Source organism: Lissotriton helveticus, chromosome 10, assembly GCF_964261635.1.
Source record: "Lissotriton helveticus chromosome 10, aLisHel1.1, whole genome shotgun sequence".
Taxonomy (NCBI): domain Eukaryota; kingdom Metazoa; phylum Chordata; class Amphibia; order Caudata; family Salamandridae; genus Lissotriton; species Lissotriton helveticus.
Window position 1 is genome coordinate 204795412 of NC_136071.1, and position 19342 is coordinate 204814753.

Sequence of the window (19342 nt, forward strand, 5' to 3'; positions counted from 1 at the left end):
TCAACAACCAGTCGTCGAGATAGGGGAAGACGGGAACCCCTGATCTGCGCAGATGAGCTGCGACCACCATCACTTTTGTGAACACCCAAGGGGCGCTGGTAAGGCCAAAGGGGAGCACAGTAAACTGAAAGTGCTCTTGACCTACCATGAACCACAAGTAATGCCGGCAGGACGGGGATGTGAAAGTAAGCGTCCTGCAAGTCCAACTCTACCATCCAGTCTCCAGGGTCGAGGGCAGACAAGACCTGAGCGAGTGTCAACATCTTGAACTTCTCCTTCCAGAGGAAGCGGTTGACGTTCCTGAGATCCAAGATAGGACACAGGCCTTTGCCCTTCTTGAGTACCAGAAAGTAGTGGGAATAGCAACCACGACCTACTTCTGGGGCAGGAACGCGCTCTATGGCACCCTTGGCCAAGAGTGCTGAAACTTCCTGTTGGAGAAGGGTGTGGTGATCTTCCGACATGCGATGGTACTGAGGTGGACTATCTGCAGAACCCACCTGTCTGACGTGATGGTGCGCCAGTGGGGAGGTGATGGCGGATACTGCCGCCCACTGGCGTTTGGTGACCCTGAAAGGTCGGACTAGGAGGGTTTGGAGGCTGCTGCACGCAGGTGGTTCGCACTCCCCGGACGCACTGGGGCTGAACAGTTTGCGGCGGCCTGTGGCTCTGGGCGGTACATAGTGGGGCACCCCTTCCGTAGCCACGAAAGCTGCAAAAGGCAGACTGCGCAGGGCGGGTGGTGGAGAGGCCCATGGATCTTGCAGTAGCCCGAGTCTTTAAAGCGCTCTAGCGCGCTGTCTGCCTTGTCGCCAAAAAGGCGACGCCAATCAAAGGGCATGTCCATAAGGGTGATTTGGACATCCCAGGAAAAACCAGTCGAAAGCAACCAGGCGTAGCGTTGAAGGGCTGCTGACGAAATCGTCTTACCAAGTGCGTCAGAGGTATCCAGCACAAAGCGGATGGTAAACTTCGCTGCGTCTCTCCCCTCGGCAACTGCACGGGAGAGTGCGGCCCAGGCCTCCTCCAGGCACTGAGGCAGCACCTGCGCCACCTTATCCCACACAGAGTGAGTGCAACAGCCCAAAAGACATGCGGTGTTTACCGACCGCAGTCCCAAGCGGGCGGAAGAAAACATTTTCTTCCCAAGGTGGTCCAGCTTTTTGCAGTAGGGAAGACGCCTTTAGAAGTGGAGGCTTGAACCACCAAGCTCTCAGGGGTGGGGTGTTTGCAGAGGAAAGTGGGGTTGCAAGGGGCCGGGCAGTGGCGTCGGGTAATCATCCTGTTCACAGGAGCCCCTGTGTTGGGCCTGGACCAGGTGCCCAAATGGATGTCGGTGAGGGCTTCATTAAATGGCAACAGGGGATCCAAAGAACTTGCTGCCGGTTGAAAGGCCCTCTGTCAGGAGGTTAATCCTGACTGCCACCGTAGGAAGCTCGATGTGGAGAGCCTCAGCCGCCCTACGCAACACCACTGCGTATGACGCTCCCTCCTTCGTAGCCACGGTAGGAGGAGACAACATGCCTAGGTCTGGGGAGGTATCCAGACCACTGGCATCACCCAGTTCCTCTCTCCAGTCCGGATAGTAATCTAACTGGTCTATTAAAGGGTCACCAGACCCCTCCCAGTCTTCCTCATCCTAGTCTGGCTGCCAATCTGGCTGGAAATGGCCAGGGTGGAACACAGGGACAAAAGTAACCATCGGTGCTGGATCCGGCCGATGCCAGTCCGGCTCCGTGTCCACATCGGGGCGGAAGCCGGGGTCGACGCCAGCTGGGCCCCCAGTTGGCTGCGGAAGTGGTGCTGGTGGAATCGAAGCCGGTGGAGGTGTAACAAGGTCGACCGGCGCCGATTTGGATCCAAGCCTGGATCCAAGAGGGCCCTGCGGTGCCGAGGTCGAAGCTGCCGGTGTCGAAGGCCTATGGCCCCCAGCTGAGTATGTGGGGCCCAAGGGCAAGCCGGCAGAGTTGGGCTGCCCAAAGATGGCGTGCATCGCTTCGTAAAATTGACGAAGCTGGTCAGGGGTCGCTCCCGGTCCCAGGAAGGGAGGGAAGGTCTGAGTCTACCCTGAAGGCTTCGGACGCGGAGCTGCAGGAGGCGCACCACCCGCACCCTTCGTCGCGTCAACTGACGGATGAGGGGAAGTCGAAGAGCGACAATGCTTCTTCGACTTCTTCTTGTGCTTCGACTTACCTGACCCGAGTGTGAAGACTTAGAAGAGGAGTGATGGTGATGACTCCACGATCGGTCCCTCAATCACCCACGCGACCGGGACCTTGAGCTGCGCGGAGCTGACTGCTTGGCCTCGAGGAGCTTTTGGGACCGCTCCCACAAAGACTTTGGGGCCATGGTTCGGCAGTCAGAGCACAACTTGGGGTCATGGTCGCGCTCCAGGCAGTAGAGGCACACGCGGTGTGTATCCATCACCGACTCAAAAACGACAAAAAGTCGTCAAAAAGTGACGGCGTACCGCTCTCTCCGGATCTGCGCTTGCTGGTGCGGAAAAAGAAAGAACTAACGTCAGTGCGTGATGGTGGCGTCTATGTAGCTACCGCGATGTCATCCCGACGACTGAGTCGACCGACGCCACCTTCCGACGCGCAGGGGTACTGCTGACGAAAAACTTTCCAGATCCAGTCTGACGCCTAGTGGGTAATTCTAAGGTAAGGAATCTATAACTAACTGTTTCTTTCTGATAAAAACAGTGCTGTTGGGGATACTGCCGAATCGGCACCAAACGGCCAATAGAATGCACTGTAGCTCTGTTTTCTTTGAAGGTCTCCAAGGGCAAATAGTCTTTGTCCCAGAAGCTTAGAGAGCCATCTAATAACATGTCCATCAATCAAGCATGGGCATCAATGGAAATCCCATGGAGTCCAAATGGTGCTGCATGGGCTGTGTATGAAGTCAGGGCTGGCGTGCCAGCAGTTAAAGTCATAGTGGATTTCCTTCAGAGTTGGGAACGTGAAAGAATTTCGGCGCAGAGTGAGACATTGGGACAGGTGTCTGCCCTGAAGTCGGGGTCAGCTCAGTAACAGGGTCAAGAGGCACAGTCGCCATTAAGAAAGGATCCATTGGCGGTACTTTGACTGTTGTGTAGTTGCATGGGCTCTAGACACAAACACTTCCATTACATAACCACATTTAAAGTTGACATCTTTTTAAACAGTGACCTCTGCAACACATTTTGCTTGCACATCAGAGTACTCAGAAAATAATTGTTTACATGTACATTTCTTCATAGGGAATTATGGTATCTTGCAAGATCCCCAGTACTCTATGCAAACTACGTTATGGATTGTTGTCTGTTGAGTCCCAGCCCAGGGTAGGAAGAATGAACAAAATGTGGCTGGTCCAGAGTTCAGGCACTGAATGCATGGGTTTAGTTTAATATATAAACCATATGAGCCCTTCCTTAGGGAGCGGAGCATTTCAACAGGATTGTCGTGGTCACTCTGTGCCTGAATTCTGGCCAGCTGGATCCCATCCCTATCCTAAGAAGGCCAGTGGTCTGCTATATACCAGACGTAGTTGTTGGATGATACATGCACACAAATAAATGGGGAGTTAGACCACTCTGTGGGATCTGGCAGATTAGCACATCTATACTTATTAGGATATACAAAGCTAGGTAGGAGTACAATTATATGTCTTCATATAATCCAATGCAATTGTAAAATGGTTGAATTATTCATCCTGTTCACCATTCTTGTCATGCTTGACATTGGTTTCTTCATACTAGTTATCATTGCAGTGCATATATTTTGCACAAGATTCAAGTTGTCTAAAAAAATACTTGAAACACCACTTGTGTATTTATTGAGTACCTCTTTGGGCATGCCTGACTTACAAATGAAAGTGCAAGATTTGTTTCCACAATATCCTAGGGGGAAATTAGGGTTGTCATGTTCTGAGGTTGTAGACACCATCCAGTGCCCTGTCAGTTTAGGGGCCCAAGTGGTGCACTGTGAACTAGCCAGGAATTAGGTCAACTTATTCTGATGGTATGCACAGACTCAGTCCCACATAGTTTGAAGCTTATGTTGCCAAAATGCATGGTCTCACAGAGAAAGAAGGCGTGGTCATTCTGTAGAACTGGTCATTCTGGAGAATCGGTTAATACTGGGCCCCTTCATTTGGATAACGGTGGACACTTTTGAGGAAACGTATCTAGGGAATCATCTTGGACTACATTGGAATTACTTTCTACTTGTTTAGTTGATAACATGTCCTGTATACTGATGTTCTGAAATATAAATTTACGGTGTGGAACAGTGGGACACATTTTGAAGACCGAGGATGTCATTTCTATTCTAGGCTCTGACTTTCAGGAATATTGTCGTCTTTACCCAGGCCTGTTGACCCATGGGATTGTGACAACAGTATTATTCAATTTAGCCTTGAAGAAGTCACTTGTGTGACAAAACAGCTTCCAATTGCTGCCATGCCAATCCCGAGAAGTATCCAATTCCAAATTATACAACAGCTCCTTTGTCTGACCAGCCCTTATATGAGGGCCAGGGTCAAAGGCATGCCCCTTAACTCTGCCCCTTGCCTTCATCCCCTTACATACTTTGAATGCAAGTGGGTCAGTTAAGAGGAGTCATAATGTCCTATAACCTTCTCAAATGGGGAGACAAAGAAAATGATTTAGGATCCTAGAGAAGTTTTACGATGTGTGAAAAATATCCAGAACGAGTTAAATTGTAAGATCAAACTTGACAATGAAAGGCGGAATACTCTTGACTACAGTATGTTACATAATAATATATCTGGTGCACAGGGATATTAATTCGAACCTGTCTGAAGCATCCCATTATTGTCACCAAAAGGGGAAAGGGAGGCAGGAGGAAACGAGATAAAGTTTGTGTTTTAATTATTCAAAACACCTGTTCAGATAGATCTGCTGAATATTAATGATGTCTTTCTCAGCCTGACAAGCAATGCATAGAGGAGAAACAAAACCCTTATGTAACCTGATCAGGACTGCCTTCCAACTTAAGTAAAAACTAAATATCCAGTACAGCACAGAGTAAGACATATGCTAAATAAACGTACAGACCACTTCAAACAAAGTAGCACTATATTTACTCACCATTTACTTCAATCAGGTTGGCATTTTTTTGATTCAAAATTACATACAGTTCACGTTGATCCGACTTTTTCCCCACAACCCAGTAGTCGCTCATTGCTTTCACAATGATTTCCTCATCCTCGTCGGCTCTGAAAGAAGAGCAACTGGTCATCTGTTTGTTTTACATGTAAATGTAATAAGTTGAGTTATTCTCTGGGGAGATAGAGTAGAAAAGACATAAGGCATTCACAAATGAACGATGGTTTGCAATGGTGGCAACTTGAACGGATGTAATTTATTGTCTTATTTGTTAGGGTGTTTTATATAGTGCTGTGGCGTTACTGTACAGCCACTTTAAGATACCTATAATAAAAACTCTCTAGCAAATGACACAATAAACACTGCCTAGTAAACAATAAGCCAGGAAAAGACCAAGGCCTTCGGAGAAGTTAAGATCTCTACATATATCATGTCAGGGAAGTAAATAAAACAGGGGACCAACTTACCTTTAGTATCAACATTCACAGGAGTACTGTCTATGGTTCCACAAGCAAAGAGTTACTCTCCAATGTCAGTACCCTAACTCCTTTTAACAGCATTACAAAATACTGAGGCGGAAATGTCCATACACTACCTCTCCCAAGCACAAAGCCACGAGGAAGGCTACTTCGAAAACCTTGGATTCACATTTTAACATTTAAAAAAGGAACATACAAGCTACAAGCTACGAGTATGACTGTGGGCAGTAAGTATTCATGGTAAATGGATGACATAAAATCTGACTCCTTTGGGCCATTGCAGTAGCTTTCATTGAAGTTTTGTTTTTTTGGCCTATTTCACAGGAGGACAAAGGCACAAAGAGGTCTAATTAGAATGTGCTCCTGTGATGTTCATCCACATCTATAACAAGTGTGATTCTATGCTTTTGTAATCATGTCAACAGTACATGAGAAACAAACAAAGCAGATCCAACAAACCATACCACCAAAAAGTGAAGCGCCAGTAAACGTGAGTTACCCCTGGTTAAGGATTCCCATCAAAAGTCTTGTATGGATCAATATTCTCATTTGGTAGTCCTTATCGGGTATCGTGTCTCTTGATCATTGAGACTGGCATACCCCGACAACCAGTTGGGGGTAGCGACCCACAATCACTCGGTACTACCACCTGATGTTGATACAATGGGAAGTGCAGTGCAAAAGCAAAAAACGTGGTGATTTAAAACAGGATAGGGAACTTAGCACAAACCAGTTTTAATGAACGCTAGCCCCTTCCCCTTTAAAAACAAGAACAGTATAATAGCATCAACGCAGTCCACACAAATAGCTGCGAGGAGACCAACATGTTTCAGCCCCAGTGGGAAAATTGCCCAGGCCTTCGTCAGGGTCTCTGTTCTAAATATATGCTACTGCATTACAAGTGATGAACGTGTGAAAAAACTAAACAAAAAACACACAAGTGAAAACCAGCAAAGGATATCATTCTCCTTCAGCTGTATCAACTCCTCTCTTCGGCACCTGGTCGATTTAGTACCAGGGTGTCCGGGGAGTGGACCTCACCTCTTCCTGGACCTGGCTCAGGATATATGAGACCCCGCTCTGTCCGTCGTTGTCTCTGGCTCTGAAACTGAGTAGTCTGTTCCTGTGGGGGATACTACTTAGGCTTGGTCTCTTAAACGTCCCTCTAGCCCTGCAATACTGTGTAGTTATTTCATCCACATCTATAACCATGGCCTGTTCTGCAGACAGATCTTCCCCACTTACTTCAGTGTCCTCTTCACAGACTCTTTTTAGTGATCAAGTATTTTCCTCTCTTGCCAACATGGGGCAAAGGAACTAGTCCCATTTCCTTCTAAATGTAATGGCCTCTTAGACTAGAGCAACTAACACCCGACATTTAGATTCATTGTGACTCCAGTGCAAAGACTGTAGACCTCAGATGCATCTGTAGCATATTGGGTGTTATATTGAAGAGAAATTGTAACTGGTAGTTCCTATTACCAACCTCTCTTTCCCCCCACCTAAGTCGTTATCATATGACCAGATTTTGTGCAGTTGAAGGGAAGGAAGTGCTACATTTTTAGCAAGCAGTTTGTTTGTGTTTACGTCATAAAGATGTTTTTCATGTCATCTGTGCCAAAATGATGATTATATGAATCCTTAAACAAGAGTAAAAATCTTACACCTCAAGACCTAATAGTTGAAGATTTGATCATAGGTAGGTGTCCCCCGGTGCATTGTGGGTTTTAGGATCTTGAGCTCACAAGTCATTTGACTCATGTCTCAAGCTGAAATAAACACCCTCCAGACAAGCATTATGTTCACGACCCAACAGTGGGTGGCAGGAGACTACACAGCATATGAATATGCTATGAACCAGTCCAGATCTGGAGTCTGACGTGTCCCTCAGGATCAGGGGTGTCAAAAATGGCCATCAAAAAGGTACAAATTACAGTAAAGCTTTAAAGAAAAAGGGCAGGGATGGGAGCTCAAGAAATGCAATTCCTTACATGCCCAATGGCCAAAAGATGAAAGATGTTACTGTATATGGGTTAAATTGCATGGTCTTTTGAGACAGAGTAGTGTTTTGGCATCTCACAATTCCAACCCATTGGCTTGGACTATAATCCTATTGCATTTAACTTCATCACCAGTCCCAAACACACATTGTGCTTATGATTTCTGAAACAATCACTTCAACTTCATAAAAGATATGCTTCTATTCTCTGCACGGTGATCAACTCCTTTCTAAGCGAGGTTGGCTAAATACAAACCCTAAACATAAAAAGTCCCAAGTGAGATTATACATGCCACTGAGTAAGAAGAAAATAGAATAGCAAATACGGAGGGGAGTTTCTCCTGGGTGTACATAGTTAACATAGCATATATAATAGATAGCAATGTTGACCAATTTTCACTCTAGCTATTGTAGTTTAATGAAATGCATCAGATTGTTTCTGGCCAAATATTGTCAGCTGGCCATAAAACTGTACTGTACACTTACATTTAGAAGAAGGACTGTGTAGAAAACAGGTTTAGCCCAGTATGAAACATCTGAGCTATTGTCATCTATGGCACAAGAGGGACTCTACTTCGTTCAAAGAAAAGGTACTGGAAATTATTTTGGAAGACATTCATGTACCGGTGAGGATGTCAAACTTTCTACAAATGTAATTTTTTAATCAACTGCTTCCTTATAGAAGACAGCAGTCCATCCTATGACATGAAGCAACCATTGTCCTAGGGAAATCAAATTGTGCTACATGTCCTTCAACTGGAAACAACAAAGTGTATAATTTTATTAGACCTATAAAAACTGTAATGTCTCAATACAATATTTTTTTTTTTTTTTTTTGTTATTTAGGATTTGTATTTGTTTACATGTACATTGATTATATACAAATTAGTAACTCAAGTTACTGCTTAAATTCTTTATCTTTTCCCTCTTCATCTGAAAGACAGTGCAGTCGCAGTAAAGAACGTGTGTATTAAAACATGTAGGTAATTAAAACCCATAAGGTAAAAACTACAAAATTCTATGAACAGTTTGCACTTTTTAGGCTGTGGAGTTAAATGATTTTTTCCTAGGTGCTGTTTGCAGTTTGGAAGATAACAATTTACACAGCAGAACATAATACAATCATAGATAATCATTTTTGCATTTCATTAATGCATACCTTTCTCTGCAATAAAGAATTTGCAGTTTTCCCTTTCTTGACATAAATGTTTCAGAGGAGGTGCAAATCGCAATCACGTTGCTGATGCAATGTAATGCAAAGGAGCAAACAGCACTGCTCATGCGCATCCACCAAAGTTCACATCAGTAACATGGATTTTCTAAGCTATGCATGGCAGAGATAGATATACTATACTAAAGTATGTCTCAATACAATATTTTAAACAGGATTTTGCTAAAGTGGTTGCTCAGTTGATTAACATAGAAAATGCGAATGGTTTTATGCTTAAACTTAGCGCTGCAGAGTTAGAGCCCTAGACACTAAGGTGCATCTATAAAATGTTTTCATGAGGGACCCTAATTCAAGAATTTGTATCAGAGGTTCACTTTTCCTTTAAAATTAAAAGTGCAGAATGGAATGTGGGACATGCTGGAGGAGGAAAATGAACTATAAAAATACCTTATAAGGCTACTTTCTAGCATGATTGAACTTTAACATTTCTAAAGGCGGCCAGGGATACATGAAGGGAATTGATTAACTTAATTGTAGAATTGTAGACTGCATAAACTCTTAATAAAATACTGACAATTCCATTACATAATGTAATGAATTACAGGTGTATTGCATTAAAAGATTTTAAAAATGCAGTAAGCAATTTCAAAAGCAGATGAGGATGAATTGCTAACTACCCTAAGTGGGAATTGCTTCAAGCCAGACATTCCAAATTCTGGCTAGTTACAGTCGGAGCAAAGTCATTGTGATCCCAGGGCAGATATTTGGTCTCTGACATTCACAAGATCTAAATTTAAAAAAAAGCTTGGATGACATCCTGATGTTGGTGACAGAATGTCAAGTATGTCGTATTTTGGGATGATATAAAAAGATTCTAAGTGGTAATTCTAGCTTTGAAGTGGCTGCGCGCTGTAAGAATAAACCCGTTTTCTAGTGTTAATTTGACCTTGGAGTTATACTTTCACTGCTTGCTTTCAATATGCACAACATTGTGCAATCTGAATGCACCTACATCAAAAATCTGTATTTAAATTGTTTGCACAAATATGCGAATATACTAAGAGGGTGTGCTGCTAGAGAACACCTAAGAATAGAGAACAGAAGGAAATTATGATGACAAGGAGTATTGCCAAAGCTCTTTCCTATTACAATAAATAAATGATTCACTCTATCATAGATTGTGTCAGAACGTAATGGAAGAAAGATGTGATGTCTTTTGCAGATGAGATTTCTTCCTAACCAAGTTGAGAAAATCTGAACAGCTATAAGCTGGAAAGAGTAAAAATAATGCATTTGACGCTCCTGGGTTCGACAACATCTTTCTGGACTCTCACGGTAAATACAGAGCAAAGGAAAAACAGTATCAGCACTGAGTAGCTGATGTGAAGCACTGCTTTCGTAAAGACTTTACACAAAAAATGGTATGTTCTGTACCATATCATGAGACTGTGCGTGTGACGGGTTGTTTTTAGCTGTGATGTACATGATCATAGGACCACAAACTAATTGTGCATGGGCCACGAAAAAACCTGCACGTGGTGATAATACTTGATGCCTCCTGAACAGGTGCACTGCAAGGGAAAAAGAGTGTAAAACCGAGAACCCAGGCTTGAGCCATCGTTGTCAATTAATATTCGATTTCACTTTAAGCTGCTTCTTTACTGGCAAGTCTTATTTTAATTATTGGTCTGTGCTCATCTTATTAGCTTAAAAATATAAAATCATTTTTTTAATTCTCTTCCAACACAGCAACTAAGCATAAGAAAAGAAGACATTAAGAACTTTAAAAATGCAGATCAGGCTCAGAGCCACGACTTGAGGAGGTGATGACATATTTATAGGGAACAGGAATTTGGAAGCTAGTAAGGCAGAGGCAGCTGCGCCACAGTTGACAGCTAGCTTGGTGCAACGTTAGCTTTTTAACAGAAAGGAAATGATGACCCGAAATAGTCACAAGAGTTAAACATGTTCAGCCAACAAGGTGGCCTGCAAGATGTACTCACCGTGAAAAGTCACTGTTAATGTCCCCCAGAATCTTCATTAGGTCAGGATGAACCGACGTCAGAGAGACACTAGGTGTTTTCCTCATGTGAATTGTACTCTTCTCCGCCAGATTCATGTGGTTGAAATAGATAAATTTAAACTGGGGCTCTTTTTCCGACCTATGACAGGGTAAGAAAAGTGTTAAATTCATTCTAGACATGTGGGAAAAAAGCATGCAAAAAAGTGTAAACACTTCCTGAAATTATGTTTTCAAGATTTGGACTCGATAATTCTAGGACTAAAATCACAGCTGTTCACTGAAAGAGTGCGTAATTGTGGCAAGCAGCATTCCATGGCCAAAAATAAAAACAGTAACAAATAGTAAAAAAAATAAAAATTGAATGAATGCTAAGCAAACATGGACAAACCCAATGCGCCTGGTCTTTGTAGAAGATTTGTACAATGTCAATGTGCCAAAGGAATGTAATGGCATTACTGGGTCTGGCACTACAGTGTCAAGTGTACAGGAGAGCGTATGAAATTATGCAGAACAAAAAAAATACTAAGAAATTGTCTTTGAATCCACCCCATTCAACCATTGCTTTCTTGAAATGTCCTTCACAGACAGCATGCATAGAATGCTGCAAACAGTAACCTTCAGTCTGCTTAGCCGTAAATGTAAGAAGCAGTTTGAGTCAGCCCACAAAACAGCCATTTTGTAACTGTAGTGCCTATTTACACAAGGGCAGGAAAAAAGACCCCGTGCTCAATGTTAGGATTCTGAGGGAGCTTGCTGGAAAGTATTCCATAGTGAACACTAATCATGGCGATGGCAAATATATCTGGTTATTCCTCTGCCTGGCTTTACAATGGTGGTAGCTGTAGAGTGAGTATCAAAGCTGATGAGCACTATTCGCCCTCTCTGCTTCTACAGGGAATTTGACTGGAAGAGATCAGGTCCAACTGGACACAGTGCATTATTTGGGAAAACATGCTTTTGGAGAACTGGGAACAGAGCAAAGAGTAATGGTCAGATTACTTTCATGCAAATATAAAGGTCGGTATTTATCGGTATTTCGCTTCATCATTTTAGAGGCTTCACTATCCGGCAGAGTCATGTAGAAAATAAATAGGCCACAAAGTTAGTTATAATAAGTAAGTATGGAGCCAGGTAGTTCTTTATAAAATGTAATGCTTTGTTGCCATTATGATGCTCCATAAGTGCACCCTTTGAAGTATAGTTATCTCATACGTTCTAGAGAAAAAACTGAAAAAGGCACTACCAAATTAGCCATTTATCTTTCTGTACTTTAATTTGAGATACTCATTAAATACCTAAAAGCATAAGTACTTCCCAATTTCTGTAAAAATAGTACATACATTGTTATATTATATTACATTTTCAGCATAAAAATGAAATGCTACTTAAGGAAATGAGGTATATAAAATGCTACCTAGTTTACAGTATACAGTGAAATACTTTATATGTATGTTAGCAAAGTACCCGGATATAACTGAAGAATCCTCTCATTAGAGGTAAGATGGGAGGACAAGTGGCTTTATTCCTATCCCAAGTCAACATAAAGGAACCCAGGCATCATCGAATGATGGTTACAAATGATTCCACACACCTTCCCTTTTTACAAAACATAAAACAATTGTGCAGTCACCTCACACAGCAAACAATAACAAAATCCCCTTTTTAAACTAATGAAGATTTATAGGAAAGAAATATAGTCAAGACTCCAGCCACCAACGCAGACAGGAAAACTACATAAACTCTTGGAGATACTTGGGACGTGTGCAGGTTCTCTTTAGTCTGACACGTCCTTCCAACTCTACCCCTTCATACCCACCACAAGACTGTCGCCCTTGCTTCCTCCCCTCACTGGCCTTCATCCAGACCAACCTAAACAAATTTCACATCGTTCCATCAGATGTCTTTATGGTACTCTTAAACAGCTTCACCACTTGCCGAAGCTCAGAATACTTCGACCATGGTCTTGAAAGAGATTGGCTGTGAACTCAGCGACCCACCAAAACCTTCAAATCCTTGGCGGCAGACCTGTCTTTTCCTTTCCTGAATCTTCCATCTTGTGCTCCACTCCATTTAACCCGGAACCTGGAGTTCAGTTTTCTTTCATTGAATTATTCAAAGGGAGATCATCCCGCTGTAGTAGGAGGTTCCAAACGGTAAGCCATCATGCGATTATGAACCTCTTTCTTCCAATCAAGGCCACTGGCTTTCACCAACTGGAAACTCATTTTGATAGTTTTGTTAAAGTTCTCCAACATCCCACTGGTTTTGGTATTGTAGAGAGCTAATGGTATTGTGCAATATCTCAAACAGACTCAGGAACTACTCCACTTCACTGAAACCAAACTGCACTCCTTTGTCCGTTAAGACACTGTAGGAAACCCCTTCAATTCTTAACAAAATCTCTTGGAAACAAATCACACCCTTTGATGAAATATCAACCACACATGGAAACTCTGGCCATTTCGAAAATAATTTCACTGCGACAAGTAAGGTATGGAGCTCTCACAATGGTCATTGCTATCTATTGCCAGGGCCCATCTGGTAGATTCCTAAACACTATGGGAGCCGCCCTGACTTTGTGTATCCTGTCACTCTTCAGGCACTCACCACACTCCCTCTTCCTCTCTACCTGCAGATCTAGTCCTTGTCACCACAAAATATGAACAAATTCTAACCTTGCTTTTACTATGCCAAGACTTTGCCTGGACATGAACCAAATCTAAGATCAATTCATTATGAACCAAGAATTATTTTGTAACCACCAAGAATACACAAAGCTACCTCTACACACACTTCTTGTCCATCCATCCCTCTTTAATAAATACACCACATAAACCAAACATATTTCCTGACCAACCTCCCTTCTCCAAACACCCTCTGATCCAGCATCCTTTCTACCACACGCTACTCCAACCATACTTCAACTTTTACATACCCCTCACCACCTTTTTGAATCTTCACAAACCATACAAGACAATCGTTAACTCTGTTGCTGGTCCCCAAATGTATTCCTTTCCACATTTTTAGTCCTTTAACGCCAACATCCATCTTCTCTTTCTGGTTGAGACTACAATCAAGCATTTCCTTCAAAAAGGCTTCTAGTGAGAAGCCTTTCTCAAGGAAAGGCTTGATTGTACTTCCCCAGAGAAATTAACAAACACTTTACTGCCCAAAAAATAGATAGACCCCTTTATCAATTACAGACTACACCGATTCCCCTCTGCTAAGATCCCTTGAGGTACAGATAATATTCTCCTCTCTGCCATGAGTGCTTGGAAATCAGGTGCTCTGCTCAGATTAGCCTTCACATTTTCAGTTTCTGAAACACACCTGACTGCACTTGAACTTCAACCCCTTCCTACACAAACTCTCATATCCTTTGTCGTGCTAGCCAAAGACCAATACCACTGGTAAAACGCCACCATCCCAAGAAAAGGGACAGCCTAGATTCAAACCACAGATGGTGTCCATTAGTTTCTTTTTAGGTTTCACTCCATGTTTCATCAAACTTTACTCTAAATATGAAATCTCCTCCTTGCCAAAAAAGCACTTACGGACACCTAGAGCCAGCCTCTGCACTTCTCCAACAGTCTCTTCACCCTCTCATTCACCCCAGGTATAACCAAACACCAAAACATCATCCTGAAGGAGTGGTGAAGTGTCTTGTGCCCGACAGACAAGCTAGACATCATTTCCATGATGTTAGGTAAAAGGTATTTTCCAACAGTGACTTCTCTTTGGAGACCTCAAAGGTCAATGCAGAGATGTATTGCACCATTAACCTTCTTGGCCACCACCACTGGGGGCTAACCATTCTGTGGCTTCCATCAATGTATTCACTACCATCGCCTCCAATGTCCTTAACTCTTCAGGCACATCATCCTGCACCACTAATAGCATTCTTCAAACCCGAACCATATACACCCCCATTCGGAGTCTAATACAATGCACATATTTATCCACAAAACGTTTCTGTGACACTTACAGAAATATGTTCACAAATTTCTCACAGCTCTCGTGCCTCTGGTGCACAAACACACACCTTTGGCCTCACAACATCCAGGAACACCTACAATTTTCTTTAATGGGGCCACTCAAGTATGTAGTCTCCACAAACGACTACATACATCTCTCCCGCACAATTCTATTATGGTAGTCAACTGTCTCCCTAAAAAATATCCACACATCTTTTTTGCTAGCTGAATACAATTTTAGGTCCATGTCCTGAAGTATCACCTTCTGCTGGAGATAAGCCTTAGACACATCTTCTGGCATTATACTTAACCTAATGCAGAAGTTAAATAATATTCGCACATGCCAGTCCTTTATCAATACCAATTCAGTGGGATTTCTCAGGATTCTCTCGCCCATCTCCAACAACACTTCCTCAGAGACCTCACTCACAGTCCTCCCATTAAATGGTTTATCTATGCCCCTGAAACATTTCTAGGACGACCCCTTCTGATCACACTTGTTGATGTTTGCTTCTAAGATAATGCTCACTCCCGATAGGCAATGTAGATCAAGTTTCTTGATGACCGCTATAAAGTTATTCAAGCTTCGGTCACCAGCCCGCCTCAATTTTGGCAGGTTCTCCAAAACTTCTTGCCTTGAGACTGATGTGAGTGCATTAATAAAGCAAGCTTCCTTTCTGCATTCAAACCTGTTCCAAACACTCTTGCATAATTCTGGAAGACTTCCTTGCATTTGGGTTACTTGATCGAGGGCTCACCCAGGAGTAAGAGGAGAAATGGGGTAGAGTCACAAAAAAAATCCATGGCTTAAGTAAGTTGGCAAGAACAAGTGTCAGTAGCTAAAACAGGAATTGCCCTGAATCTAGGAGCACTTGAAGAACAAAAAGGTCACATGCATTATAAGTAATATAACAACCCTTGGAGATTGTCACAACTTAATGTAGCTGACAACGAAGTGGAAAGTACAACATTCAAGAATAGTTTTTACATTAGATGCACCAGCTGAATGTATGAATTAGAACCACACAGTTATGACTTTGCAACCATCCATGTCTTCCTTAGCAAAAGAGAATAAAAGAAAAAGAATGAACACTCCATACCCTCCTAAATACCTTCTCTAAGCGTGTAACAGTGAAAATTAAACTTGGAAAACCCACTCTGCTGTTTTTAGGATCAGCATGTCTAAAGTGCACTGGAGACACTTGCTGCAGATCGCTCCCTAGAAGGACGAAACGCTGACCTGGATCCTCTGATACCCTTTAATGCAGCTGCTATCAGACTCTATACAACTACAGAGAACAGTGCAAGAAAAACAAATGCCCCTACACAAATGTGACGACTTCAACAACTCAATAGTATTATGTTTTTTTAAGACTTGCATCACAATTGTGCTGGTTATGCTTTATTTTTTACAGTAACATAAACATTGGACTTCCAATTATAATGACATCCCAGATCAAATTTTAAGTGAGATGGGGAGTTATTGCTTCACCTTTAGAACTGTGGTCTAAACTGCTTCTGATAACAATTTGTTTTTAATTTCTATGATGCGCCCAATTCTAGAATCTTTTTTTAAGAACTTGCAAATAAGTCACCATATAGATCATCAATATTCATACCAGGATATTCTTATACAGGGTGCTAAATCTACTAAAGATGTTGCATGTTTTCTTAATTTCCATTCACCGGTTTAGAAAAGGGGATGTCTGAGGTTCACCTACAGTATTAGTGGCGGGTAACACTGTTCCCTCCACAGACAAAACATGTGTGACACATATAATCAAAAGAGTCTAATTGTCTTCTGCACAATTATGTTATCTAATTCCATTAGTGCCAAGAGAGGCGGTATCGCTTTATCACGATACCACTGCATGAAACTTTAAGGCTGAGTTAATAAGATAAGCTTCAGTTGCTCTGACCCACAGTGACACAGAAAGCAAAGTATTTAATAATGTAGAATGCTGTCACGGTTTCAGGGCAGTGTTACCGCACCGAACTCCGGTGGGGCCTGTATAGTATTGCCCTAGCAGGTAGAGCAAGTGGTTGCACAGAAACAGCCAAGCTGTCATCCACCAAACTTTAAGACTTGGACCTCTTTATATAAGGCCCGCCACAAAGCCGAGCACAGCCGAAGGGCAAGATCAGGCCTGTTTTAAAGGCTCTGAGAATAGAAGACTTAACTTAAAAGTCACAACAAATAAATTTTTGTTTGTTTTGAAATATATTTACACATTGCGTTTGACTGTATGGTTATAGACCCACCAATATGCATTACCAGCAGAACCCCCCACCAACCTATCACTAAAGTTCATTAAATTATCTATTGTGTATGGACGTGGGAATAGCATTGGTGTTCATAAGTTCTCGTCAATGATAGATTTCTGCACGTTCCCAGGTTAGAATATTTTGCTCATCCACCCTCAAAATGTAGATATTTTTTTCATCTGTTTCCTGGTGAAGCCTATAACCAGCAAAGGGGTACCATCAGGTTTACCCAGAGCCCTCTGCCTTGCCTTCCACAGCACAGTACTTCCCCAATGGACTGTATAGCATCTTTTAATATATTGAAATCCCACTCTATCCTGTGCCTCTGTTGATGCGCTGGTGCAACATACTAATTGGGAGAAGTTGGCCTGGTATATGCTGTCCACTAATTAAAGTAGGCACCTTGCACCAGCCCAAACAACCCTTATGATGATTTAAGAGGTCAAAGATAACCTTAGAAAGCTATCCAAGTGGTAGTTGGGGAGAGCAGCCTTCAGGCTTAGTCTTGAAGGAATGTAAACCAGCTTGTTTTACCAGAATGTCACCTTTAGTATTAATTAAATGAAAGGAGAACCACACAGTAGTTATAAAAATATGTATTTATTTATATAACACTCTCTAGTATCTTCTATACGAAGATAAAATACAAATCATACAATACAAAGCACACAATACTGCAGCACAGAGACAATTGTAAGTAGCACAATACACAGTGGGCTCCCAGGGGAGACTAAACCATATACTAAAATAGTGGTATAACAACCACAACTCAAGTCGCGACAATGTCTAGATATTGTAGAATAGCTGGGACCCCAAGGAACCACCCAAGGACGGGTGCAGTGTGGAAACACGCCCGCGTGCTCCGTACAATTCTATGGGGAAGACGCGGTTGCAGTTTTAAAGTTTAAGGACCCTTCCCGATGGACTTCGAGGAAACCCCTTGGAAGTTTGGAGGTTGGAGAGCCACCCCACCTGTGGATACCGTAGTACCAGAGTTACCTATCCCAGGGAAGCCGGATGCATAGGCCTGAATTGGCGTCAGAAACCGCCGTCAATCACAATGGAGGACTTCAACGGTGAACTGCAGCCGGGAACGAGGAAAGTGTCCGTTGGAATCCAAGAGTGGATTCTTGTTGCAGGGAATCTGAAAGCAGAGGGGACAGAGTCTGGGTCACTTAAGGGTGACCAGGGGCTCGGTAGACGAATACCCACCGATGTAGGGTGCTTCAGGTGCGATGATGGGTTCTTGACTCTGCTGCCAGAGGGACCAGGAGACATCGAGGACGACCAGGAGCTGGATACGAGCTGTCCCACAAAGGATGTCAAGTGCTGAGGGGTCGGTGTTTAGCTGAAGCACCAACAAGCCTTGCCAGCTGCAACCCACACAGAAAGGTCAAGAAGGTTACGGTTTAGACCAGCCTAGTCCAAGAGACTCACCAAGCACTGGTTGAGTCAGGGCACGTCTGAAGCAACCAGGGAAGCCCAACAGAATTGTCGCGAGGGGACCTCAAGCAAGTTCACAAAGTAGTAGCCCACGGAGCACTCGGTGTGAGGAGGCCGGAGTTCTTTGGAGGAAGTGATGCCAGAGGTCAGGGCTACTCGGAGCCCAATGCACTAGCTCGGGAGACGCCAACAAGTGTATGCAATTGCAAGAGTAAGCGGAGCACAGGGGTTCGGTTATTGCAGCCCCCACAAAGGATTCAGTCCTCAAACTTGGTGAGAGGGCAGCTCGAACCTCGAGGGACTTGGAAACCCACCTCCTGTGTTGCTGGAGTCCTCAGAGTCCAGAGGGGCTCAGGTGCAGCAGACCAATCAGTTGTGGTGAGGTGCCTGCGGTTGCTGGGAAGTGACTCCTTGACCCCAAGGGTGATATCTTCAGTTGTCCTTGATGCTCCACAGGTCCTGCACGGAGCCTGTATGGCGCACGGGCACAGACGATGCTTTGGACGGAGCGGGAGACAGAGTCGAGCCCAAGCGTAGTCCAGCGAAGTCCAGAGTGTCCAGATGGTCGAAGTTCAGTGGTTTCTGGTTCAGAATCTTGTCCACGTTGAATCTGGGTCCTACAGGCAGGTAAGCCCTCTGTCCAACTCACGGGTGAAGGTTGGACAAATTCAGGGGACAGTGGGGAGGTTACTCCTATGTCCTTTGTCTTGGTTCGCGCCAGAGCGGGAGCCAACGGCTCCCAAGACTGGTTTGAACTGGACTATGTACAGGGACACCAAGTGTCCCCTCATGCAGACTTTCAGTCGTTGGCAGACGCCCCTACCCAGCCCTAATACACTAAATCCTGTATGGGAGGTGGTCACACCTCCCTGTGA

At 43.5% G+C, this 19342-nt stretch overlaps 1 protein-coding gene across 5 annotated transcripts in view; it reads right to left on the reverse strand.

Moving 5' to 3' along the window:
* Positions 1 to 19342, reverse strand: part of CCZ1 (CCZ1 vacuolar protein trafficking and biogenesis associated) — a 249034-nt gene that overhangs the window by 16312 nt on the left and 213380 nt on the right. For all 5 annotated transcript variants that reach the window (XM_078665158.1, XM_078665155.1, XM_078665156.1 and 2 more), the window contains 2 exons: positions 10766 to 10924; positions 5096 to 5223 (listed from right to left, as the gene is read on the reverse strand). In XM_078665158.1, coding sequence (XP_078521284.1) covers positions 5096 to 5223; positions 10766 to 10924 — 287 coding nt within the window. The remainder of the gene's footprint in view (positions 1 to 5095; positions 5224 to 10765; positions 10925 to 19342) is intronic.